At 39.8% G+C, this 26,888-nt stretch overlaps 1 protein-coding gene across 1 annotated transcript in view; it reads right to left on the bottom strand.

Annotated features, from left to right (window-relative positions):
- The window catches only part of ZNF827 (zinc finger protein 827), a 258,728-nt gene that overhangs the window by 53,380 nt on the left and 178,460 nt on the right, over positions 1–26,888 (bottom strand). Inside the window, 1 exon segment of the mRNA XM_007496260.2 lies at positions 25,768–25,871. Coding sequence (XP_007496322.2) covers positions 25,768–25,871 — 104 coding nt within the window.

Below are 26,888 nucleotides of genomic sequence, written 5' to 3' on the forward strand. Positions count from 1 at the left end.
GAACCTTTGTTAACACCTTACATACTAGTAGAAGCAAGATAATTTAACAAATAGCTAATTCTGCCAACTTGACACAGTGGAGAGAGCCCAGAACCTGGAATCTGGAAAACTTGAGTTCAAATCCTACTGCATATCGTTATTGACCGAGTGACCTTGAGCAAGTCACTTAATCTCTCTGTGTCTCGGTTTTCTCATCTATAATATAGGGATTATTATAGCATATACTTCACAAGAGTGTTGTTAGAATTTAATGAGTTAATAATGTATGTAAAGGTGCTGTAAAAATATTAGTTATTAACTCTGCCTTTAGGGTATATTCTGTAATCTAGGGAAGTTCCTTGCACCATTCCTTCTACAATGAATACACAAGCTACATTATGAGGGTTTTTACCATATTTTTTTTGAGCCAGTAGGGGCCTTAGAGATCATTTGGTCCAATTCTTTTTTTTTTTTTCCAGCTTTGAGAGTAGAAGTCAAATGCATATTAAATAGCAGATCTGGTATCTGAACCCAGTTCCAATCCCTGACACTACATCCAGCATTCTCTCCATTCTGATATGTGGTCTCTCTTTGTGGTACCACTTAAGAGTCATAAACTAATTTCCTGATCATTAAAATTCTGGATCAGACTTATGAAAGAACAGATACATTTTGGGAGTGAGATGACACAATAAATACTTCCAGCTTATATAGTCATGCTTTCACGGGATGGAAACTCCTTAAAAATGGGGATTGTTTGATTCCAGCCCCTAATATAGTGCCTGACTCATAGGTTCTTCGTAATTGCTTCACTGATTACAACTTTTTTTACACATAATATTTTGATGTTTTAAAAGTGACTAAAGCACAAGGTCTGGAGTTCAAGTCTGAGTCCAGACTCTTTGTAAATGTGTGACCTTGGACAAGTCACTTAACCCTGTTTGTCTAGTCCTTGTTGCTCTTCTGACTTAGAATTGATACTAAGACAGAAGGTAAGGGTTTAAAAAAATGCTGTCAACTCAAACTATTTTTAAGTTCTATTGCCTACAACTGTGGAGGGTATGCCGTGTTTAAATTTGTTTGCTCATTGTTTCTGCCACTTGTCTCCCTTCAAAATTATTAGCTCCTTAAACAAAGAAAGCTAAACCTCTTGCTCCAACTTTTCCCACCTCATGCATATTTTTCCATTGCCTCATCTAGTCACAAAGTAGGAACTTAACAAATGTTTTCTGTATGAATGGATACTCAACATGGTCTGCTCTATAGATTGGAGTTCTTTGTATACCACTTGGTGCCATCTTACCCCACAGAAACACCATCTCCAAAGGCTCATTCCTCTTTGGAGAATGGGGAGGGAAGTGCTTGAAGCCACCCGTCCAGGTCCAAGACCTGTTCTGAGATGGGGTGCCATTGGTGAGGGATCTGTCAGCTCTAATTCCTTTCAGATCATTTCCCTTGCTTGGGAAGGTTCTCAGCACCTTTGCCATAATTAATGACTGTCAGGGTGTGGGAGGCCAATCAATACCATGTTAATTTTCATCAATGCAGCAGAAGTAATGCCCCATGGGTGGGATGGAAATTACATTATGTCTTAATGGAGAGAATTCTGTTGTTGCTGATTTCTTGAGTGGGTGGACTCTATGACAAGCCTTCCCTTCCTTTTCAACACATAAGCTTTTAAAATCTTAAACTGATCACTAGAGACAAAGAGGTGAAAGTAATCCGTCATTTTTAGTAAGCAAAAAACCATTATTTCAATCTCTGTGTTCCATAATTCACAGGGGAAAAACTCCCAACTATTCAGAGGATGAGACTGTATTATGTGACGCAAATCAAAGATGACACATGCTTAGGGGGGTCATCTTGTCCTTTATCAAATACATGGAATTGAAGTGGAGAGGCTGATGTTAGCGAATTGTTCTTTTCAGCTATACTTAGACATACAAGACATCCCGGAGTCAAGAACATAATTTTTAGATACTAAAGACTTCAAGTGATTACAAAAGACAGAGTTGGGAATTTTTGTTCCAAATTCTTCCGATGGGGTTAACTAAGCCCATTTAGTTGTTATTTTGAAATTCTAAGAAGTAATTCAGAGGTCTTTCTGCTTCAAGGAGATGCATTCAGAAAAATAACACACCATTGCTTTCCTCCTCACACCAGAGTTACAAGATAGGCTTATTTTCAGGGATGAGAGAGAAGGGTTTGCCTCATTTGATTGCATTTGGGTTCCATAAAGTTGTTTTATTTCTAGCATATTTCCAACAATGCCAGATGCACAGGAATTAGCATGGACGTCACTGAGAAAATGTAAGCTCAGAAAAGGAGATGGGCTGGTCATCCAGGAAGAAAGAGAGATAATGGATGACCATTTTAGATGTGGCACTGGTACCTATAAAGAATAAAAGGATCAAATTGAAGGCCTTTAACATACTAATAGATCATTACTGAAGCTCAGTGGGAGAGAGGGAAGGATGATGTAGGATGAGAAAGCATTAATGGCTGCAACCTGCCCAGGCAGGGGAAATGAACACATTGTTGAGAAAACAGAGCCATTGAAGGAATCATTTAATCATATAATTGTATTTTAGAGTTAGAAGGGAACTCAATGGTCATCTATGCCAATACCTTCAATTTACAGATGGGGAAATGGAGGCATAGAGGTTAAGTAGTAAGTTGAAGAGTCAGGATTTGAACCCAGGCCCTCTGACTCCAATTCTGCCATGCTTTCCGCTGTATTTCTCTACTGTTGCCTGAGCCACAGGCCAATTACTATGCCAAGTTCTGGGAATTCCCAGACAAAAAAAGAAATTGTTCTGCCTGCAAGGAGTTTAAATTCATCTGGAGGAGTTAAGCTTTCACATAGTTTGTCACAGTTTAAAGGGAGTTCAATTTGCATGATCTTGGTCTGTTTATGGGGAAAGCAGTCTAGTTCTAGAGAAGTCAGAGACTAAATATTTTGGAAAACTATACTCCCCCTTCCCATTCATAGTTGACTAGCATATTAGGAACAATTAGTCTTAGGAAGAACAGAGAAATTAAGTGACTTGGCTGGGGACATTCCAAAGTGGGGATCAGTGTGTCCTCACATCTGGATTTAAGACACCAAGCTTCTTCTGTTATGTACTAGCAAGCCTGATCTTCTAAATCTATAGTAAGGCAGCTGAAGTCTATACAAACTATTTTCCCAAAGCTTCTTTTCAGTCTCTTCGGAGACTTTTCTTTGCTCTTATGAAACCCAGGAATATAAAAATTACACCCGAATGCTTTTTGGGTTGGAAAAATGCCATGTGTCAGTATCATTCCTAGTCTTTCCATTGGCTCAGATAAAGGCAGTCACAGTGAAAGACTTTTGTGAAAAAGCCTTAGAAACTACCATGATGTGCTTTAAAAGGTACTGAATTAATATCATCATCTTGATAACGGTAGTCTAACCAGCATGTGAATTTCTCATCTCCTCCTCTGCCCTCACTCAGAGAGCACTGAAAGATTTTCAAATTGATTAGCAAGAAGTTCTTTATGAATCAATACATATAATGACACCCCCTACTCCAAGTACTTAATAGAGTCAGCAATATAATTTAGGTTGAGCAAGTAAAATGATTTCCCAAAGGCATAACTGCTGGTTTGTTTCAGTTAACCAATAAAAAGAAATAGACTTAAATACGTTCAACAATGAACTAAGTACATAGCAATGTCTTTGTTGGGTTATTTATGAGGACCCAAAACTCATCTCTATAAAATAAGATTGTAGTGTTACTTAGATTTATTTCTCTTTGTTGCAATTGGCTTTAATAGGTGTGGATGTTTCTGGAATGAAACAACCAAAATTGTATCACAAAGAGATAAATGACAGAAAGCTCCCCAGCCATCCTATGTATATTAAAATATTCACAGCATCACTTTTAGGGGGTAGAACAGGGCTGGAAACAAAATGGACTAACCACTGATTAGAGAATCACTAAATAAACTGTGGGACATAAATGTAGTGAAATATTTTTCTGCTATAATAGCAAATCAGAGGAATTCAGAGAATCAAGAGAAGATGTGTATAAATGGAAGTACAACGATTAGTAGACCAGTAGGCTGTAAAGTCCTTAAGATCAGGAGGTAGGGTTCTTTTTGTTGTTGGCTTTATTTCCCTAACCATAATCCTACAATCAGCATATGAGAAGCACTTAAGAAATACCTGAATTGGATTACTTCAGTAATGTGAATGCAAATAACCCAGTGGAAAGAGTCAAAGAATGAGGTTTCAGATCCCAACTTTGATGCTTACTACCTTGGAGACACTAGACAAGCTATTCTGCTTCTCTGGGACTCAGTTTCCTTATTTGTAAAATAGTTTTCGATATCCTAACACTGGAGCTGTAATTCTCTTCAAAATGCTATGACATAAAAGAACATTCAGAAGCATCTGAATTCCAATAAACTGCAATAGTTCCATGACTGATGATTAAAGGAAAGCTCCTTACCCAAACAATTCATTGTTGTTCAGCCATTTTTCAGTCATGTCCAACTCTTCGTGATCCCATTTAGATTTTCTTGACAAAGATTCTGGAGGGGTTTGCCCTTTCCTTCTCCTGCTAATTTGACAGATGAGGAAACCGAGGCCAACTGGGTTAAGCAACTTGCCCAGGGCCACGTGGCTAGGAAGTGTCTGAGGCAGAATTTGAAGTTGGGAAGATGATCCCTACTGGTATCACTTGTGGAATGGTTTTACTTTATTATAAGGGAGGAGGGAGTGAGGCAGTGATTTGACCACAGTGGGAAAAACAAAATAGCCAAAGGCATCAATAAAGCCCAGAAAGAAGCAAAGAAACAAAAAGTATAGTCAGTCAAGAGAGGTGGGTGAATATTGCTGCAGGAGAGCAAACTTGTCGATTTAGCCAAAGCAAAGCATTTCTAGTATTTACATGGAGCTTTTCCAAAAGGAAAGATATGAACTCCAAAGCCCTTTTTGAGATCATGATCAGTTTGCTCTCGGATACTCAAAGGAAAATAGGATATGTAGTTGTAACGAAAGGAGTGTCAAGCTGGACCTGGTTAGTATTTTTTTCCCTGAGGTTGTATCATCCTACAGGCCAGCTTTCTTATCTAGCTTCCATGTTAAGTGGTCAACCTCACAGCTTGCCAACAAGGAATGGCTTTTCTATTTTATCACTTAAATGCATTATCTTACCCCCTGACTATCTCACCAAACACTCGACTCTCACACTGCCTGAACTGCTTAGCTCCAGCAAGATACAATAATGGGTATAAACTCTACCACTCCATTCTACTGTAAAGCAATTTTGGGAAATGCCTAAAAAATTGCCACCTGTTACCAAGTAATGTCATTACAGGATCAGAGATACCACAACTTTCTGCTTCATTTCCACAAACTAAGGATGCTAGTTGTCTCAGAGACTGCAAGAGTGTGTCTAATTAAAGACATACAAAAGTGATTTTCACAGCATTGGGTTACTGCTTGACAGGTCAGCAGGCAATGGACTCAGGACGAAGGGTTCTCATGAAATTATGACTATTAATGCTTATCACCTAATTTAGCTTAGCAGCTCATTGTTTGATAGCACCAGCCTCGCCAGCACACATCTGTGTAGAAGAGCGTCACCCCCAATCCTTTATTTAGTGCTATTTCAATGCATGAGGCAAAGGCTCTACTTTGAACAGTAAAAATCATACACTGGCAAGGACAGACCCTTGTGACCATCAGTAGCAAATGTGCTATGCACTTGTGTGTTCTGTTATTTTTTTTAAAGGGATTCTGTTGTCTTGTAAAACAGAATACACATGAAGACCTAAAGGCTGTGTGATTTCATGTGTGTGTGGAAATCCCTCTCCCAAAGCAGATTGTAAGATTTATAAATATGAGAAGCATCTATAATTTCATCCCGGATATGGAAATCCTCTCTACCATCCACCAAAGTATGTGATTGTAGGATTGGAGATCAGAGATTTAGGCTCATCCAAACCCCTTGTTTAACAGAAAAAGAAACTAAGGCTGATGAGGTTGAGTGACTTGCCTGGGTCATATAGGCAGTAGCAGAGTTGGAATTCAAATGCGGGTCCTGTGATTCCAAGGCCAGAGTTCTTTACTCTAAATATGACAAGCCAGATAGGTACTAAGGACCTGTTTCAGATATATGGAAGTGAGGTGAATTGTCCATGGTTACTCAGTCAATAAGAGGAAAGGGCACAATCTGGCCCTAAGTCTTCCTGACTCCAGGTCCAGCCATCAAATCAGCTACTCTCTGTCATCTTGTTTATGAGATACCATTTTTTTTAATATCCTTACCTTCTGTTTTAGAATTAATACAGTGTATTGGTTCCAAAGCTAGGCAATGGGGTGATTTGCCCAGGGTCACCCAGCTAGGAAGTGTCTGAGATCAGATTTAAACTCAGTTCCTCTCAAGTCTGGGTCTCTTACTCTATCCTCAGTGCTACCTAGCTAGCCCTCATTCGTCATCTTTCCAAATAATGGGATTTTCTTGATTTGTATATTCTGATTTCATAAACTCTCATTTTGGGGGCTTTGTCTAGTTTCCGGAATGAGATACATGGGCTCTTTCCATACAGCTCCCACTGAAATACTAGAAAGGTAGTTGTTCATTTGATAAAGTCTAAATGCTATATTTTCTCTGAAGTTAGTAATGAGTGAAAATAATTCAAGCTTAGTAACTCAATGGTAAGAAGCAGCATGACATAATAGACAGTCTTTGAATTGGAATGACCTGAGTTCAAATGCCATCTTTGATCCTTATGAACTGTGTAATCATAGGCAAATCACTGAACGACTCTAAGGTTCTGGGTGCCCCAGACAACTTTCTAAGCCAATCAGTTGTAGATGGTTTACAGATCTGAATCAGAAGAAGGAATCTCCACACCATGATCTCTTTTCACTGATTAAATCATAGGCCCAGACCAAAACCCCAGAATACCATTTTGTGTTAGGAAGAAAATAATCATCAAAATGGATAAAATCATGGCTAGAATTCAATATCAATAATCAAAAGAATTATTGGATAGATCAATACAAATTTCTGCTACTGCGCTAATAATACTCAGAGAATAGAATTTATATTCCTTACTTTTGCTGTCTTTAGGCATCTTTGTTTCTATTGAACCAATGGAAAGATTTTATTAGGACTTTAAAGGTTAAGAAACAATCTGCCAGATTAACTTTCTTTCCATCTCAATTGGGGGAACATTTCAGTCTCCTCCCCTCTCCCCCCCTGGCCCCATATTGATCTTTTCCTTTTTTAAACCTTCTACTTTATAGCCTTTCAATATATTCTGTAATTAATAGAGGTGAAGTAGAAGTACAATCTAAGGAAAAATCTAACAAACCTGTCTTTGGACACTGAAATAACTCTACTGATGTCTTCAACCTAGGAAATTAAATGCAATAGAAATCAGAGTGTCCTTTAACATTCTGGCTATTACTATACTATATGGCTTCTAGCAGTAGCTAATGTGTATCTAATTATACAGAAGTGAGTGATACATGAGACGCTACAGTAAGAACGACTGATAATTCAATAGCAAAATAAGCTTGACAAAGCATACACTCCCCAGCAGCCCTAGGAGGTGAATAACACAAGTATTATTATCCTTGTTTAGTAGCTGAGGGAATGGAAGCCTGGGAGTTGGTAAGAACTTGCCTGTGGTCACAGAACCAGGAAGTCTCATTATCAGGTCTCTTGATTGTGAGTCCCTGGCTCTTCCCACTGCACCTTTGATAATTATTGCTAATAATTATACAGGAGCAAAAGATAAGTGAAACTCGACTGAATAATGAGACTTAAGAACACAACTGCTTGTTCCATGAAACACTAAGGAAGTGATGCCTAAATCAAATCAAATCAACCTTGATTTCCTTCTACCAGCCCATGTGTCCCAGATGACATTTCTTAATTGCCCAATCTCTGAGGTCAAAGGAAAATACCTCATTCTCATAATTCGAGTACTGTGGTTAAAATGGACAATTGTACTTTCACAAGGAATATGTCATTACATCCTAGCTCAGTTTTGACACAAGAGGGAGTGTAATAACAAAAATTTCAAGCATGTTAAAACAAGAGATGAGATCCATTCCCCAGAATGTCACAAAGGTGGCACTGTACAGTGGGAATACAGCTGGGTTTTTAGTTTGAGTCTTGGTTCTGCCACTTGAGAGACCTTGGGCAAGTCACTTTTTTACTTTGTGTGTCTGAGCCCTCATCTGCAAAATCAGGGGTTGGTCAAAATATCTGAGGACTCTGGTCAATCTAAGTCTATGTTTCCCATAATTCTGAGAAGAGGACTCAGATTTCTTGACTCCTCACCTTGTGATGGTCCATTCTACCAGTTTTGTTTATTTCCCATTTCTCAGAATACAGAAAAAGTTATCTGGTCCCCTTCCAAGCACTGTCTTAATGCACAAAAATTTCAGAGTTGACTAAGGTGTCTTATCCTCTGCAGACTTTATTGATATACCAGTAAGGAGATTCAAAATGCTATATTTTGTTTCTAAAAGAAGACAAAACAAAACAAAACTTTGAGGTCTGAGAATTTTGAAGGATGTCCAAAAGTGTTTTACAAATTAGTAGTATTTTCATTATAAAAGCTTGAAAATACTTTGCCAGCCCTTCTCTTCAATTTTGAACTGGACTTATGATTTCATCAGTATAGGAACTCCTGGTGTGGAAACTGCTTATCCTGCTGTAATTGGGCAACTCATAAGCAACTTGACTAGCCTTAGAGGCTTGCCTGTCATGACTAGGAGAAGCAGGGCTAGAAGCCAGATCATCCTGACTCTGTTGTTGTTTGGTTGTTTCAGTTGTGTCTGACTCTCTGTGATTCCATTTGGGGTTTTATTGGCAAAGATAATAGAGTGGTTAGCCATTTCCTTCTCTAGTTCATTTGACAGATGAGGAAACTGAGGCTAGTGGGGCTAGGCAACTTGCCCAGGGTCACATAGCTAGGAAGTATCTGAGGCTATATTTGAACTCAGGAAGATGAGTCTTCTTGAGGTCATCCTCAACACTATCTGCTACTCCACTCAGCTGCCCCTGACTTCAAAGCTTGCCATTAAATCATGCTGCCCCTCTTTTCTAAAAGTTGTAGCATTCAAAAGTGACTTTCAGACACTGAAGGCATTTCTAAAGGATAGGAATATTTGTGATAATACTGTATTTTAAACATCTAGATGTGTGGGTTTTCCCTCCTGTTGATATTTTATCCCTGACAGATAAGATGTGTGAAGAAATAAATGACTTAAATAGGTCACCTTGTCTTTATGAGCCAAACAATTCACAAATGTATACAATTAATCCTATCCTTGCTCCCCTTCTAGAAGTAATGATGGATGGGCCCCATTTTAATCTAAGCATCCAACAAGGCCTCCTGTCACCTGCCTGACATTCCTCAGCTGACTGTCCCAATCTTGGTTAATGGTACTGTCTTCCTGCCACTTTATCAATTTCTTTACAAATCTCATGGTACAATTTCTATCTCTTGTAAGCTCAGTCTGCCTCAACCACCTTGTGCTTGCCTAGCCAGGCACAAAAGGCCCCTGGGGCTGAGGCTCTCAGAGGGTCACGATGTGAAGAACCAACACAAGTAATTCATCCCAGAGCAATGTACAAAGGTGTTACAGAGGGCTGTCATCACTGTTGGAAAAGTCTTCAGCTGGAAGAGTGGCCACCTGCCTCGGCAAGAAAGAGGAAGCTGGGAATTCAGGGCTTGGTGATAGGAAAAGAAGGACCAGGCCAGGCAGTTGGGAAAACAGATTGGTTGAAAGGGAAGTAGCAGGTATCCAGAAATTTAGGGGGAATGAGGACAGGCATCAATGGTGAAGGTAAATAAGGGGGCTTATGAATTGATAGAAGGGTGCTCAAAATGTTGTGTGAGAGTTTGGAGGAAAAGCCTGGGACTGCTGCTGCTGCTAGTGTTGGTCAGTGATGTTCCCTGCCTCCTCCCTCCTCCTTCCCCCATTTTAAGTAGGCTATCCCAGCACACAGTAGTTCCTTCAATGCTTGCTGTGGGGATATTGATGATGAGAGTGATGATACCCTTCCAGAACCTCTCAACAACATCTAAATAAACATTTATTTAGTACATAGAGGAAGCTAGGGAGCAGTTTAAAGAGCTCTGGACTCGGCATTGGGAAGATCTGAATCCAATCTGTGTGACTTTGGACAAGTCACTCAATACTTCTCCAATTTGGTTTCCTCCTCTGAAAAAGGAGGCATATAATAACAATAGCAGCATCTCCTTTGCTGTTGTGAGTTTCAAATAGGCAAGATTCATTATGGCACTATATAAATGTAGATTAGTAGTAGTAGTAGTAGTGAGTGCCAACAATAACAACAACAACGATGATGATGATAGTAATAATAATAATAATGAGGATGAAGAGGAGGAGAGAGGTGATGACAGTGGTGATGTGTTGGGAAGTAGGTGAAGTGCTGGGAATACAAAGATCTAGAGCTATAATAGTCCTTTTCTTCAGCATACTTAAGAGTCTAGTCTAACAGATCTCCTGTTTATTCATCCAGTTAAAATGTGCTTAACCCAGACGGCACTGACCACCAAGGCAAAAGCAGCAGAGATGGAAATATAGCAAGAAACATGAGAAGAACAGGGTATCCCCAAAGCCTTGATGTGGTTTGAAGTTCTGAGATCTTAAAGCCCCTGTATTCTAGAAGGAGAATCCCCAGGAAGTGCAGATGATGTGGCCATGGTGACACCTTGTTATTTCAACTGAAAGTGATGGTAGATGGAATTTCCTGACAGACTTTCTAGAACTGGGCCAACAGGCAGTATGGGGCAGTGAAATAAATACTGGTCCCCAAAGTCCTGGGTTCAAATTCTTTAGAAGCAAACATTTTGTAGTAGGGGACCCATGAGTCAGCTATCTGATCTCTCAAAGCCTATCTTCTCAATTGTAAAAAGGAAATAATAAGTGGACTATATCACTGAAGATGGTTGTGAATAAAATGCTTTGTATATCATTTTCTTAAAAAAACCAAAACTAAAACCAACCCAAGCCTTCCAAGACAGAAGAACTGTAAGGGCTAGGCAATAGGGTTAAGTGACTTTTGCCCAGGGTCACACATCTAGGACATGTCTGGAGGCCACATTTGAACTAGGACCTCCTATCTCTAGACCTGGTTCTTAATCCACTGAACCACTTAGGTTTCTCCCCCCCCCCCTTCTTTTCTCTCCCCTGCCCAGGGGCCCAGAAGTCTTAAAGCACTATTTAAACCAGCCAGTCCACATATCATTATTAAGCACTTACTCTGGGCCAGGTACTGGGCTCAGTGCTGGAGATAAAAAGAAAGATAAAAGGGCAGCTAGGTGGCTCAGGGTATAGAGAGCCATGCCACTTAACCCCAAGTGCCCAACCCTTACCACGCTTGTGCCTTAGAACCAAACCAATATTTCATACTGATTCCAGAACAGAAGGTAAAGATTTAAAAACAGAACAAAACAAAAGCAAAAAGAGCTCCTGCCTTCAAGGAACTTTTAATTGAATGGGGGATAGAACATGAATGTAACTGGGTAGAAGTAAGATATTCACAAACTAGATAGAAGGCGATCTTGGAGAAGGAGGCACTAGCAACTGGGAAGATTGGGAAGAACTTCCTGCAGACAGTGAGATTTGAGCTGAGCCTTAAAGGGAGCCAGGGTAGCTGAGAGGCAGAGGTGAGGAAAGGGACAGTTAGTGGAAAGGTTTGGAGGGGGCCTGGAGTGTTCTGTGTGAGTAGGCCAGCATGGCTGCTCCATCCCAGAATGCTCAGAGAGGAGGAAAGGGTTAGAGGACCTGAAAGACTTTAGAAAATGGTCTAGTTATGAAGAGGTTCAAAAATGCCAAACGGAGGAGGAGTTTCTATTTAATCGGAGAGGTAATAGGGAGCCATTGGACTTATGAAGAGGGTACATGTAGGTGACATAGGCACTTTAAAGAAAATCCCTTTGTCAGCCTAGTGGAGAACAGACTAGAATGGGGAGAGACAGGGAGACTACTCCAGAAGTTATGACAATGATCCAGAAGAAGGGTGAAGAGAGTCTGAGTAATGATTGTGGCTATGCCAGTAGAGACAAAGGGATATGCATCGGAGAAAGGTTGTGAGGGTAGAAAAGACAAGTTTAAGCAAAAGATGTGTATATGTGAGTGAGTGAAAGTGAGGCATTAGGGAGAATACCATGTAGATTCTTTCTTTTTTTCCTTTTGTGTCTTAAAAGTGTTTTACAGCTTTTATTGCTATAGTACATCATTTCTGGGAATACTCATTTCTTGGCCTTTTTTACCTCTGCCCTCAAAAGTGGATCCTATCTTTTAAAAAAGAATAATATTTTAGAAAAAATCTTATTTGTAAGATTTCCTTCAATCATTCAGTCCTACAAGTCCCCCATTGCTTTAGAGAGGATGGAACCAGAGATTATGCTCTGTGGTAAGGTTTTTTGTTTTTGTTTCCAAATCTCCTTGGCTAGGAATGCTATATAGTCTATATGCTTTAAGTGGATTGGGAAATTTTAAAATGAGTATTTCTCAACAGCCTTTGAGATAACTAGCAATATCATTGCAGGGGGTAAACCACATTAAGAAATAATTATTTTTTAGTTGTGTACACTCAGAATGTGGGGCCATGTGAAACCTGACTCATCCCCTTCCTTCCCTCCATCTACTCCCAAACGTCCTCTTTTTCTTGACTTCCCTCTGTCAGCTTCCCTGATAGTGCCACCATGCACCCAGCCACCCAGGTTGGAAACTTCAGTGCCATCTTTGGCACTTCCACCATCTAGTTAAGCATCTCCTTTACCTTCAGACCACATTACATTCACCACTTCCTTTCCCCATTTCTATTGCTATTACACAAATGCAGGCTTTCCTTGCCTCTTACCTGGTTACCCTATTTCTAGTCTCTTGGCCATTGCAATCCCACCTTCACAGAGATGTCAAATTAATCTGGTCTTAAACCCTGTGAACATTCTGTGGCTCCCCATCAAATACTGAACAAAGTTCAAACTCCTTAGACTGCCATTCAAATCCTTGACAATGTGCCTTAAAAATATTTGCTGAAGTGACTTTGGTGAGCATCTCACTTCATTTCAGAAAAGTCCAAATCTTGTTTCTGTGTGGTCAAATACTTTCCTCTTTCACATTCCATGTAATTTGTGAAGCAAGAGCTCCTTATATGGCACTTTGACATTGGATTATAGTTCCTAGGACTAGAGAAAGAAATAGACTCTCGTCTCTAGATCCTGAGTGCTCTCTCTCTCTCTCTCTCTCTCTCTCTCTCTCTCTCTCTCTCTCTCTCTCTCTCTCTCTCTCTCTCTCTCTCTCTCTCTCTCTCTCTCTCTCTCTCTCTCTCTCTCTCTCTCTCTCTCTCTCTATCTCTATCTCTCTCTCTCTGTCTCTGTCTGTGTCTGCCTGTCTGTCTCTCTCTCTCTTCTTAGGAACTGATCAGATCTTGGGAAAGTCTTACCAGCTATTAAACTTGTCCTTGTCATTCTTGGGAAATGTCTGGCAGGTGATTTCAGAAATTGTTGTGGCTGAGCCCTCACTTATAGGAGTTATTCACTGAGGGGAAATTGCTTTAGATTGTCTCTCCTAGAAAACTGTGTTACATTCTGTTTAAGGATGTTTTCATTTTCAAATGTAGAGATACAAAGTGATTTCTCCACATACACAAAGCATGGTTTTATACCAAAATAATATTTTTAAAATTCTATTCTTTTCAACTTTCTTCTAATTCTTATTGGTGCAATGGAAAGAATATAGACTCGAGGGTCAGAGGACCTTGATTCACATCCTGCCTCTGAAGGTTACTACCTGTGTGTCTTGTCCAGGTCATTCCACCTTCTGGACTTCTGTTTCTTCATCTATAAAATGAAGGGTTTAGACTAGAGGGTCCCTGATGTAATTCCTAGTCCTAAATCAACAGTCCAAGGATGGCTCAAATATTACTAACAAGTATCCCCAAAAGTATTCTTCATTTCCCACCAGCTGCTCTGCTTGGTTTTGACTCCTAAAACATCACACCAGAACTAGGTATACTCTCTTCCATTCCATGCCTCTACTCCCCCTCACTCCCTGTGAAGAGTGAATTAAACTTTCTTTGTCTATCAGTCAGCAACTTTTAAATTAATCAACTAAAACTTCTTACACCCCCAGCAATAACTTTTATACTCCTTGAAGGCAAGATGGTCTTTCTTTTTCTTATTTCTATACCCAGAACTTAATATAATGATTAGTATATAGTAGATACTTCATAAAGGTTGATTGATTATTGACTTGATTCTATTTTGTTGCCCATGGGGTGCCTATGGCAGAATAGAAGTGATCCTGGCTTCTTAAAAAATATGCCAGAAGAGTTCAAACTTTGGATTGTCTTACCCACTCAGCTGATCTCCACTTGAGTATAAATCCAGTGATAGAGTGTAATATGTCATTTATTTGAGGACCACGAGAATCACAGAACCTCGGGGACCACCTAGTACCAGGAGAGGGAGCAGCTTCTCTCAAGATGCAGTAGGCCAGTGAAGGGAATTAGACTAGGAACCCCCTGACCCCTGAAGCTGCCTGAAGAACATCAGAGACAAGTTGCTGCAACTTGTTCAGCAATTGCTAGTTCGCAAGACCACTCCATGTGTAATTATAGTATTTCCATTTGGTGGATGAGAAATTGAAGCTTTTCTGAAGTAAACATAATAGGGAAAGAGAGGAGCAGGCTCTCACTTGGGTCTTCACTCTCCCTCAAAACACTATGATCAAAGAAGAGTTGGATCTCTGTCTGATTTGGGGTCTCTCTCTACAGGGGCATGGACTCATTTGGTTTAGATGTGGGAAAACAGAGTGAGCAGGCTTCGTTAAAATTAGGAAGGTAAGGGTTGCGTGCGAGATGACTTAAAAATAAAATCCAAATTATCTGAGGGCATTTCCCTCCCTGGAAATGAGTAAGTATTGGAGAGAAATGAATATATGTATGCTTTACAACAAGGAGTATAAGAATACAATATATAAAAGAGAAAGGCCTGGCAGAATAAATTAGCCCTCCCCAGATGGAGACTGAGGTAGCTAGCTACCTTGTGATTTCCAAACAAACATTCTTCATCAGTTTTTATGCATATGAACGAATCTGGCCTTTAAAGCTCCATTCATTCTCAAGATATTGATTCCGTCATGGGCATATGGGCATTGCTAAGACCCTGGAAATGCTACCAGAGGCTTCAGAACAGGTTACACACTTTTGAATAGTGGCACCTGCTGCATTAAGAGGAGGGCATTGAGCAAGATAAACACTGGCTAGGGCAGCAGGATAACTTTACCTGAAAAGCAAGGTGCAGAAATTTCAGGACTTACCCACACAAACCCTCTTTATCATTTCTAGGGAAATAGTTGCAGTATAGTGGGCAGAGATGCTGGGCATGAAGCTGGAAGATCTGATTTCAAATTCTGTCTCAGATACTTACTTGCTGGGTAAGCCTGGGCAACTTATTTAACTTCTCTGTGTCTCACGTGACTACCTAAGCCTTACCTATTAAGTCACAAAGGATGGGAATCCAGTCATGAAATTCGAGACCCCACCAAGACATAGACTGGAAAATGTTGGTTATTTGTTGTAGTCCCAAGTCTTCTGCCCATGGGTCTTCTAGAATAGCAGAATCACAACCTCAGAGTACATCTGAAGAGGCAGCCAAGCAGGAATTCCTTCCACAAAGTTTCTGATCAGTGATCAACCAGCCTTTACTTTAAGTTCTCTGATAACGGGGTTGGGAAGGGGATCTTACTGCTGGATTTTGTCTTTGGATAGCTCTAATTTAATGGTCTAGAAGCATGAGACTAAACACCTAAATGACTAAATCATTGCTCTTTTTTCATTTGGTGTGTAGGTTCCTATCAATACTTCAAGTTAAAGCATTTAAATCTTGCAGAAGAGCAGTAAGGGTTAGGCAATGGGGGTCAAGTGACTTACCTAGGGTCACACAGCTGGGAAGTGTCTGAGGCCAGATTTGAACCTTGAACCTTCCATCTCTAGGCCTGGCTCTCAATCCACTGAGATACCCAGCTTCCCCCTGGCTTTTTACTTTTATTTCAGACAGTAAAGTTTGATTTTTATTTTCTAAATATTTGAAACTATGGAAAGCTGGCTAGCTACACATTTAAGGTGATGGATAATTAGGCCACCAAAAGTCAGAACAGAACAAAATAGAACAAAAAATCATTTATTTAGAGTTGGTTAGGATTATAGAGGTCTTGGAATTATAGATGTGGAAGGGACCTAGGAAGGGTCATCAGTCCAACCTCCTCATTTTGTAGAGGGAATTAAGCCTACAGAGATTAAATGACTAGACCAAAGTCACATAGGTACTGAGGCAGATTTATGGGCTTTGAATCCATATCCCAAAATTCAGGATATAACACTCTTCCCTTCCTACCATTCTTATTACCATAAAAAGATTTTAAGAGAATAATATGCTCCCTTGGGAACATAGCTGCACTGCAAACAAATGAAAAAAAAAATAAGAAAAAACAAAAACAACAAGCCCATGTTCCAGGCAATGAAGGGGCTGTGCAAGTCAATCAAATGAAGCTTTATAAATTCTACTTATCAATTGGGAAGAATTCTGCCTCTTAAGATCTGGGGACGCTATCCTCAGCTGGAAGATGCCAGGTCTTGCTTGAGTCCAGCTTTACCCTAGGAGGGATAGTTGTAGGATTTGAAAAATGTCTTGAAGAAAGCAGACTGACTCAGATGTCCAGCAGCCCAAAGCAAAGTAGCAGCGACTAGCAATCATGGTTACAAGGGCACTCCAGATGTCAGGCTAGATGTGCCACCAAGTCTACTAAAGAGGGTGTAGGACACAGATTCATGTTGCTTCCAAACACATACCAGAACTGTTAACCCTGTCATGTTTTACATTCTCGGTCCATCCATAGAACTTGGCTCCTCTGCACCTTCAAGAATAATCATTTCATATAGAAACCAAAGCCAGCATTAAGTAGTCAACAGGAAGGACTTGGGAACTGGAAAGACCTGGATTGGAATCTCAACTCTGATATTTACCAGCTAGACAAGGAGCCACTCACCGGTCTAGTCATAAAAAGCAAACTGTTCACTTAGTCAGAAATCAAAATATCCATGCATGCAGACCACATCTATGTATATGCAGCTGTATGCTCAACGTATGTATATATAGAAATAATTTCATTAATCTAGGAATTGCAAGCTGCATAAACTTTTCCCATGAGTGTAATCAGAAATTGTGTAAATTGCCATTGAGAGCTGCTTGGAGTGGAAGGGTCAAATGTGTCGTCCCCAGGTCACATGTAGCCCTCAACATTCACGACTGTTGCCTCAAACAGGTTAAAATGTAATTGGGAAATGGATAATGAAATAAGTAAAAATTGATATAATACTGTTAATTTGTGGTTTTCTAAGTCAATATTCCTCTTGCAGGGATGTTTCTATTTGAGTTTGACACCACTGGCTTTTCAATCAATGTTTCCATAGCCAGTGTAGGTCAGAACCCAACCTAGATTTCCCTGACTCTAAGGCTGGCCCTTCTACTCGCTATCCACGAACCTTTTGGAAACAAATAGAATGAAATATTACTGTTTCTTAAGAAACACAAATATGAAAGATCTAAAGACAGAGGAATTCTTTTAAGAACAGATGTAAAGTGGGAAAAAAGCAAACCCCAAAGAGAAATATACACAATAACTCAACAAGGTAAATGAAAACCTTATTAAAGAGCAATAAGACTTGGGTCAAATGAAATAGTCAATGTTGGTTCAAAATGATTTAAGGCAAAGGACACATCCTTTGTTTCCACTAACAGATAGTACATTACAAAAATGTAAAGTCACTTGGACAGTTGTTTGCAACAACTGTATCAGACAGTTTTTAATGGAAGACGTGGGGGCGGGTATGATGATGATGTTTGTTAGAGAGCGACAGATGTGTTGGAACAAAATGTATCAGTAAAAGAGAAAAAACTGCCTCCTGAGCAACATGACCAATAGGTAGAAATGAAATGTTACCAACTTCATATTATAACAACTATAAGTCTTTTACTCAGATGCTGCAATGAGGGCATGTAAACAACAAATAGTAAAATTCACATTTATATGGTACTTTGCAAAGAGATTCATTGAGTATATTGGATTTGATCTACATGGACTGATGCTGATTGAAATAAACAGAGTCAAAAACACAAGATATAGAAGGATGCTAATAATATAAACAGAAAGGACAATCAGCAAAAATCAACTGAAAATGGATGTTATGAAATTATAAAGAATAAGTTTTGCCCCAGAGATGTGAGAAGACATCTCTTCCCATGCCTTTGTAGAGGTGGGGAGGGATGGGGCAAAGGCCCAGTCTATATTAGAACACTGCATTTAATGTCAGATTGTTTTTATATGTTGTTCACTTTTGTGGAATTTTCTCCTTTTCCAATTTTTCTTTAAAAAATTATTCTAAGGAATGGCTCTCTGGGATAGGGGGGATAAAGAGGGAAAGCTGGGCCTTATGAAAACATCAATATTGATTAAAAAGCATTTTTTTTAAAAACCTAAAGGTAACTCTATAAGTAACTGGATATCATCAATGAGAAGAATGTTTGGAAAGGGAGATGGATAGGTTATAATGCAAGAACAAGGATTAGCTAAAGGAAAGCCTTTGTGTTTCAGGGATACATACCAAGGCATGCCAAGAACTCTAGAGAAAGACTCCCAGGATGTTGATTGTGTCTAATTTGGATGATTTATTCAAGGACAAGAGTTACACAGAAAGAGAGGCTGGGGATAGGTTGAGATCTGTATTGGATATTCACTTCATTGAGATCAAAGATCTGTTGAGTATCAAAGAAAATGTATCTGTGTATTAGGTATTTGGAAGATCAGGGTAGAAATACTTCCCTGATGCCTAATCTCTGAAAAATAATTGACTTCCATTCTATATCTTAAAAAGTAAATCACCATAAGAAGAAACAAAGCATTAGCAAATATGTGATGAATATATGAAGTATTTTCGGTAGCATCTACATAGTCACTCTTTTTGAAAACTATAACCAATACCACAATGTAGAATGAAATCCACTAACTTATTTGGGGCAGTAGGATTCATTTTCCAGAAATGCTACTTTCCCTTTCCATCTTTCCTCTGCAACCTGCTCAACCAAAGGGCCCATAAAAGCTGAAAATTCATTTGTGTATTTATTAGAGACATCAACATCCTATTTCTTGAAGAATTTCATAGTAAGTGACAATTTGGCAATCTTGTCCAGCAGTGCCTTACAGATTCAAAGACATCAACGTTCTCAGGCGCAGTGGTTCAGAAACACTAGAGGAAACCAACTAGCCAGAACACATTGAATCTATGTATTTTATACTCTCTTTAGGATGGCAGTGGGAATCCAGAGTTGGGCTACTCTGGATTTCATCATAGCCCTCATCCTCCATTAATTCCACTCATTGGGCAGTTTCTTCTGTATTCTTCCCTACAGTATTATCGTTATTATCTAGCCTTCTATGTGGCCAAAATATAAGGCAACTCTGTCTTCCAGACAAATTTGATGTTCCATGGCCCAGTTGATGTTCCATGACATTCTCTTTCCAGGCTCCTTGCCATTCCACAGGCTGTCTCAGTTCACTGAAATGGAACCCTTGACTTTCTCAAAACTAAGCTTGTGATCACTTTCTACACAAAACTTTTCCTGATCATAGTTTCCTCTCCCTGGAAATCACCTTGCATTCTTTTGTATAGACTTATTTGTATGTATATCTATCTTTTCTTCCTGTAGAATGAAAGCCCTTTCACAGCAAAGATTTTCTCCTTTTTATTGTATGTCCAGCATCCAGAACAGTGACTTGCACAAAGCAAGGACTTCCTAAGCACATGAGGAATGAATGGAACATATTCATTGCGATTATTCTATTGTAGAATTCCTTATCTATTGAGATTTATTTATTCCAACTTAATCCTGCTTTACTCTGTCTTTGAGATATTTTAGTCCTCAAAAGATGATACTAGGGACCTTATCCAAAGATATTTGGAAAAAGAAATTTCATTCATACTTTGTTTTCATTACTGAAATGATATCATAATTTTAGCATTTATTTCAGTATGAGCAAACATGGCACTTCTTCAACCCTAGAACATGACCACAGGAAACCCTCATTAATTATAGTCTACACTAACTGGAAATCTTTGATAATGCCCTAGGATGAAGTTTATATTTGCATGGTCTGTATAAGGAAATGGTTTGTTTAAGCAACTAGAAATTTAGCAAAAATCTTTAAACTACTAAATGGAATTGTTCTAAAAACAGCAGAAGCATTCATTAACATACAAACAAATTAATCCTCCACATAGAGGATGCCTGAAGTCAGTAGATTATTTTTATATATTCTTGCTGGTTTGTCCCTCTTTTCTCAATTGACTTTTTTGTGGTTGTTGCTATTATTGAACATCAATGAAGTCCTATTTCAGTCAGGGTTACCATTGATTCTCCCCTTTATTTCTATGGACATCCAATTAGCCACTAATCATGTCTTCCCTTAAGGGTGTGTGCCATTCTCATTGCCACCTTTTTCCACTGCCTAAACTTTTGTGATGGCTTCCTACCTTGGCTTCTTATTTTTTATCTCTTTCTTTTTCATTCCAGTAAGCACACTCCTCCCAGACTATCTTCCTAAAATTACAGAAAGAGATTTTATATATAACTCCTCACCACCACCTCATCACCACTACCCTGAGGCAAAGGAAACAAAAAGACCATGAGCTACTCAATGGAAGGGGTCATGTTTTCTACTTTTCTTTTAACCTGATAAGTGTCTGGGATATTTTGGACAGCCTATAGAGTTTTAATACTTGCTAAATGACGAATGATTATTATTTTGTCTGTCTTAAATTGCTAAACATACCTGATAATATATCAGCAGATTCCTTTAGACATTTTGTCTAACTCAGACCTCTCACTGATTCAGAGTGGCATTTCCTATCATTAGTCCAAAGAATAAGCTTTCCCTCTATGTAGTTCCTGTGCCTTCAAACTTTATAAGCGGTACCCATGTGACAAAACTTCAAAGTGTCTGCTTAAAGGGGCAATTATAATGTTTCCAACTTTAAGTTCCACCTTCCAAGACTTTTTTATTTGTTAAACAAACCAAAACAAAATGAAACTTGACAATTCTTTCATTTCCTTTTGCTATTTATAGAATGTAAATATAATTCTCCACTAAGTTATCAAAGAGCAACTCCTGGCAGGTCCCATACAGGTGGAAGGCCTTTTCAGTATGTTTGGGGGACACATCTGAAGATATGCCTCAGGTAGTCTTATCACGACTTTGGCCATCAAATGCTGAACTCTTTTGGCCAGAGTAATTCATGGAAATATCCAAGAGGAATCACCATTAGTGAGTGGTATATCCACACTCCAACTCCTTTGTAACTCTATAATAAATTCAATACTTAAAAAAAAAAACAGATATTTTGTCAAAATACAGCATGTAAAAGACCTTAAACTAAGAGGGATTTACATGAAAAACAAATGAACAAAACTGAATGAGATCAAAACAACAAGAATAACAAACAACAGCAATCTGAAAAAATCTTTTATCCTGGGGCAACAAGGTAGTACAGTGGATAGAAAACTGGATCTGAAACCAGGTAGATCCATCTTCATAAGTTCAAGTCTGGCCTCAGATCCTTCCTAGCTGTGTGACCCTGAACAAATCACTTATTCCTGTTTGCCTCAGTTTCCTCAGCTGTAAAATGAGCTAGAGAAGGAAATGGCAAACCACTCCAGTATTTCTGCCAAGAAAACCTCAAATGGGGTCCCAAAAGATGACAATATAATTAAAAAATGACTGAATAACAAAAACATTTTATCCAGTTCATAGCTCAAGTCCATCTATTAATCAAGAAAGATGTGGATTCTGCATGCATAACAACAGAAATTCCAATACCCCACATGGAGGCTGAGTTTTAACTTGACTAATAAACACCACCATCCATTAAATGCCACCAAAACAAATGCTGATGCAAGCAATGTGTATATGTATATATCATGTGGCCACTGACAATCTGGGTCACAGCACCACTGACAAACAATTTCTAAACATTAGGAAGTCACAATCCATCAGTTTAACAGCAGAGCAATAATCCTCAGGGTTCTGGGGGGAGCTAGCCATTCAGTACTACATTGTGGAGCAAATATAGGAGATATCTGAAAAGCTCAAACAGCAACCAAGTAAATATGCTTTGAATTGAAACCACTATCGCTTCCAATCCAAATGTCTGGAGAAGTGAAGGTATGGATTTAGGCACACTGGCTGTGACCATGGAGCGACAGCAGGAATACTGTGGGTGCTTAATAATGACTTACAGAATTCAACTGAATTAAATAGTTGCCTCTTCCTCAATGCTTGGTGAAAAGTAGCACTAGTGACTTCACTAGATATTTTGTTGTACTTCTCCCATGCCCCATTCCTCTCACTTCACCCTGAATGTCAGAAGCAAGGGTCCACTTTGTGTTTTCTTAATTACAAAATAAACACCTCTGGTATCTCTAATGCCAGACTACTGAAGCACGAGAGACTTGTGAATGCTAGAGAGAGAGGCCAGGACTCTTGGGAGGGGAACAGTCCAGAATTATGATTTTGTCATTCTAAGGCACTTTCCAAGGCAGCAAGCAGACTGGCAAACTTCTGTGTAAATTATAGTCTTAGGAAGTTGCCTGGGACACTGAGAGGTTTATTTATTTGCCTATGGCCACACAGACAGTAGGGCTGTTAGCTGGCACAGTGGATAGAGCAGGGAGACAGGCACGGAGTCAGAAGACCTGTAGTTAAACTGGTCTCAGACAGTACCTGTATGGCCCTGGGTATGTCATTTAACTCTGTTGGCCTCAATTTTCTCATTTGTCAAATAAGTTGGAAAAGGAAATGGCAAACCATTGCAATATCATTGCCAGGAAAATCCCAAATGGAATCATGCAGAGTAGGACACAACTGAAATGACTGAACAATAATTCAACACAGCCAGTATGTGAACAGACGTAGGCTCCGAACCCACATATTCCTGGCTCCAAGCAAGGTTCTCTACTCCACTATGCTTCATGTTCCCCTGGCTCTCGGGCCAGGACCATATGAGCAATGAATGCTCAGTTAAGGAGACTTGCCTGGGAGTTGGGATCCTTCAATTCTGCTTTTGGCTCTACCATTTGCCAGCCTCATGGCCTCTGGTAAGGCTCCCAACCTCTCCTGACCTCAGGTTTCTCATTTGGAAAGATGAGGCACTTAACCTAGTTGAGCTTGATAAGTCCCTTTTCTAGTTTTAAGAAACTCCAGTTCTAAACAGATAGCTCTCAAAAATGTAGAGGGCTTAGCTAAAGTGGGTACTGCAGGAAAAATTCAGGGTTTCCTAGAGCCTTGGTTAGACTTTTAAGTATCCCTTGTTCAGGGAACTTAACCCTAAATTAGAGGCTTGGGCACCCCACGTCAGCACTCAGACTGTGTTCTGGTTTGGTCTCCAGGAGACTTTGCCACTTATTGTCACTTTATTCATTCCAAAATGGTTTCTTCTGGAGTCTCCCGAGTCTCAGTTACTCTTCAAGCATCATAGGGACAACAAGGGCACTAATTACACCTATGGACACATGGAAATGAGGCTTAAAAACAATAATGACAACAATTGTAGTCTCTCCTCTTGCTTTCCTGAGCTCCTAGAGAATGAAATGGGGGTACGGGTTCAGGGAAGCCTGAAGAAGAGAACAACTGATAGCTAGCAAGTGTTGTCATCCTTAGAGAGTTAGGATAATGGTCCTGAAGATTAAAGTTAAAACAGTGACTCTAAGGCAATCTCTTAAATAACTTCTTTGTGCCTCAGGTTCCTAATCTGCAAAATGAAAGGGTTAGACCATATGACCAGATGACCTCTAAGGTCACTTTGAGTTCTGCACCTATGATGCTATCATCCTATGCTTTCTCTGAGAGGCCCCATGGCAGAATGGGTAGGGGGCTGCTCTCAGAGTTAGAAGTTTTAGACTCCAAGTCTTGTCCACCTTAGTGCCCCCTGTGCAACTGTCAAAAAATTGAAATTACAAATGACTTATGGATCTGTGTTAGTGACAGAAGTTCCTCACACCAAGGAAATCATCCACAAAAAAGAAATTACTTCCACTGCCCATTCATACACATAGAGTCATCCATTTGTTCTAGAGCCAGACTTCTAGGCTTTTGATCTGCTAAAAAGGGGATACCATCAGCTAGTTTTTGCTTCATTTCAGAAAGAACAAATCAAGAGGAAGGAACGGACAAAGAATGGTTCCAATCTTGTCATTCTCTCTACTGGAAAACCTTCCATTGTCCCTATTGCCTATCAAATGAATTGCAAACTTCCTAGTTTGTCATTCAAAGCCCCTTATGAAATTATTCCAATCTCTCTTGCTAGCCTTGTCATCCACTGATCCCCAAGAGGTTTACATTGCTTCCAGTCAGACTGAACTCACTGTTCTCCAAATTTGCAGGATACTCTCCCACTTAAGCTTGAGTAAAGGATCTGTGGAATGTGCTGTCCCACCATCTCTACTTGTGAAATCCTAATTATTCTTCAAGGACCAGCTCATCAAGTGTTACTTTCTTTATGAGACCTTTCTCAAATGTGATCTCTCCCTGCTAAATCCTCTAATCAAAGACCTTGGCCTGTACTTCTCTTATAGCACCAGTCACTTTCTGTCTGTATGGTACTTAGTTATCTCTATACAGCACGTACTAGATGGATGTCAAGACCCATAAGTAGAGACACTCATTTCTGTGCCCTCTTCTCCCAGTGCTTCAAAGAGCAGGTGTCCAAGATAGATTGGATAAGATGATCTGGATCATGAATCTACTGGAATCCAATAGAATGAAAGCCCTTTCAGAGTAGAGCCTGCTTGGTTTTTGTTCAGATATCTCCAGCACCTAGGATAGTGCATGGGACTTAGTAAATACATTTTTTAAAACCCTGATCTTTTGTCTTAGAATTTATTCTAATATTAGTTCCAAGATAAGGGCTAGGAAATTGGGATTAAGTGATTTGCCCAAAGTCACACAGCTAGATAGTATCTGTGGTCAGATTTGAATCCAGAACCTCCCATCTCCAGGTCTGGTGCTCTATCCACTGAGCCATCTTGCTGCCCTGAATCATTGTTTAATAAGTATTTGTGCCAAATTGAAGTTGGGATGAGTTAGTAAAGAGAGTGGAGCCAGGAAGTGAGTAGATCTCATGGCTGAGAAAGGAGGAAAGAGGTGGTGAGAATGGTGGGACAAGAAGGCAATGACATGTGAGTTACATGGCTACCACCAAATGCTTTTCATCAGTTGGGTCCCACCTGCTGAGCAGCCTTGAAAGCCATTTCCCTTCCACCAGAGCCCGGCAACCCACCCAAAGCCTTCTCCATGTAAAACTGCCCTTCTCTGCTTCTGGGTGAGCTATCTTCAGGGAAAGAGGAATTCATTCCATAAGGGAATGAAAATGAATCACTCAGAAAAGAAAAAGGAGAGTTGACATTTCCCGAATTTTGTTTCATTAAGCTTTGGGGAGTATTTGTATTCAGTTGAGCCATTTTATTTTGTTTTGAATCTGACTTAAAGGAGCAAAACCCAAACCAAAAAACCCCCCCCAAAACAAAAACAAAAAAATAAAACAAAAGCCACATGCCTCTCTCAGCTGAAAGTAGTTGATAATCCACACCCTGCAGAAATCATTTCCCAAACACATAACAGAAGCAAAGGTAACACTGTTTCCATACCTGGGACTGATGTTCCCGAGTGGAGCACAGACTCGCTGGGCAGCAGATCTTTTGAATTGGAGGTGAATGGTGATTGTCTAAATGAATCTTCCGAAAAGAAAGGGCTGGGAGGGGGGAAAAAAAGTAAGCTTTTGTAAATGGAGGTTGCTTCCAAATGCACACCTGGCCCCAGACACATACATAAACTTTGGTCAATGGGTTTTGAGGAGATGGCATTCCAGAGGATGAAGGAGAACTGGATTCTGGGACAGATCAATGACTGAAGCAAGTTCCATCAGTCAGATACCTTTTGTGTATTTCCTCAAGTAGTTTTTTATGACATTAGTAAATATAGGGTAACACAAGTCCCAAAGCCCAGTGGTACGAGACTCTCCTCATTGGTGGAGATCAATGGCCTGTTCCTACATGAGGGGCTGGGTGGAGACTATGAGCCTGGGAGAGACGAGAACTCCAGGTTTTTCAGTCTCCTCAAGTCTCTTTGGTCTCTTCAGATGTCTTCAATTTCTGGGATATCTTCAGATATTTTGAGTTTTCTTTGGGCTCTGCAGTTACTTCAGCCACTTCTGGTTTTTTGGCTTTGAGAGACAAGATGAACGATATCAACCCCATTTCAGGTTGCTAAAGGGAGAATAAGACTCTGGGAAGAAGCTGATGAGACTTGAGGAAACTGAAGAGATTGAATTTTTCCTCCCTTCCCCTTTCACCAATTCCACTGCACCCCTCAGCAGGCAGGGCTATTTATCTCCACCAATGAGGAGAAAGTCCCATACCAATAGATTTTGGGATTGGGGTTACAATGGGAAATATCTACTTTGAAGTGTCTTCTTTAGCAGGATATGCTAAGACACATGCTGGGATTATTGGTTCCTCTTTTGAGCAGAGAATTCCATCTTTCCTTTGCAGGAGCTGACAATGCTATCAAAGGACCCACACTCTTTTCTCCTCAGTGGTGATGGATTTGTCCTGATTACCCCAGACTGGCACCTGATCTCTCTTATGACCACCAGCACTCATATGAAAGATGGCTGGTTAGAGTCAAGGGTAGAATGTGTGGCCTTGGATCTGAACTGACCCTTTTGGAGTCTGCAACTATAGCCTTAGCCTCTTTAGTAGCAAGCTCT

The sequence above is a fragment of the Monodelphis domestica genome, chromosome 6 (assembly GCF_027887165.1).
Source record: "Monodelphis domestica isolate mMonDom1 chromosome 6, mMonDom1.pri, whole genome shotgun sequence".
Lineage (NCBI taxonomy): Eukaryota > Metazoa > Chordata > Mammalia > Didelphimorphia > Didelphidae > Monodelphis > Monodelphis domestica.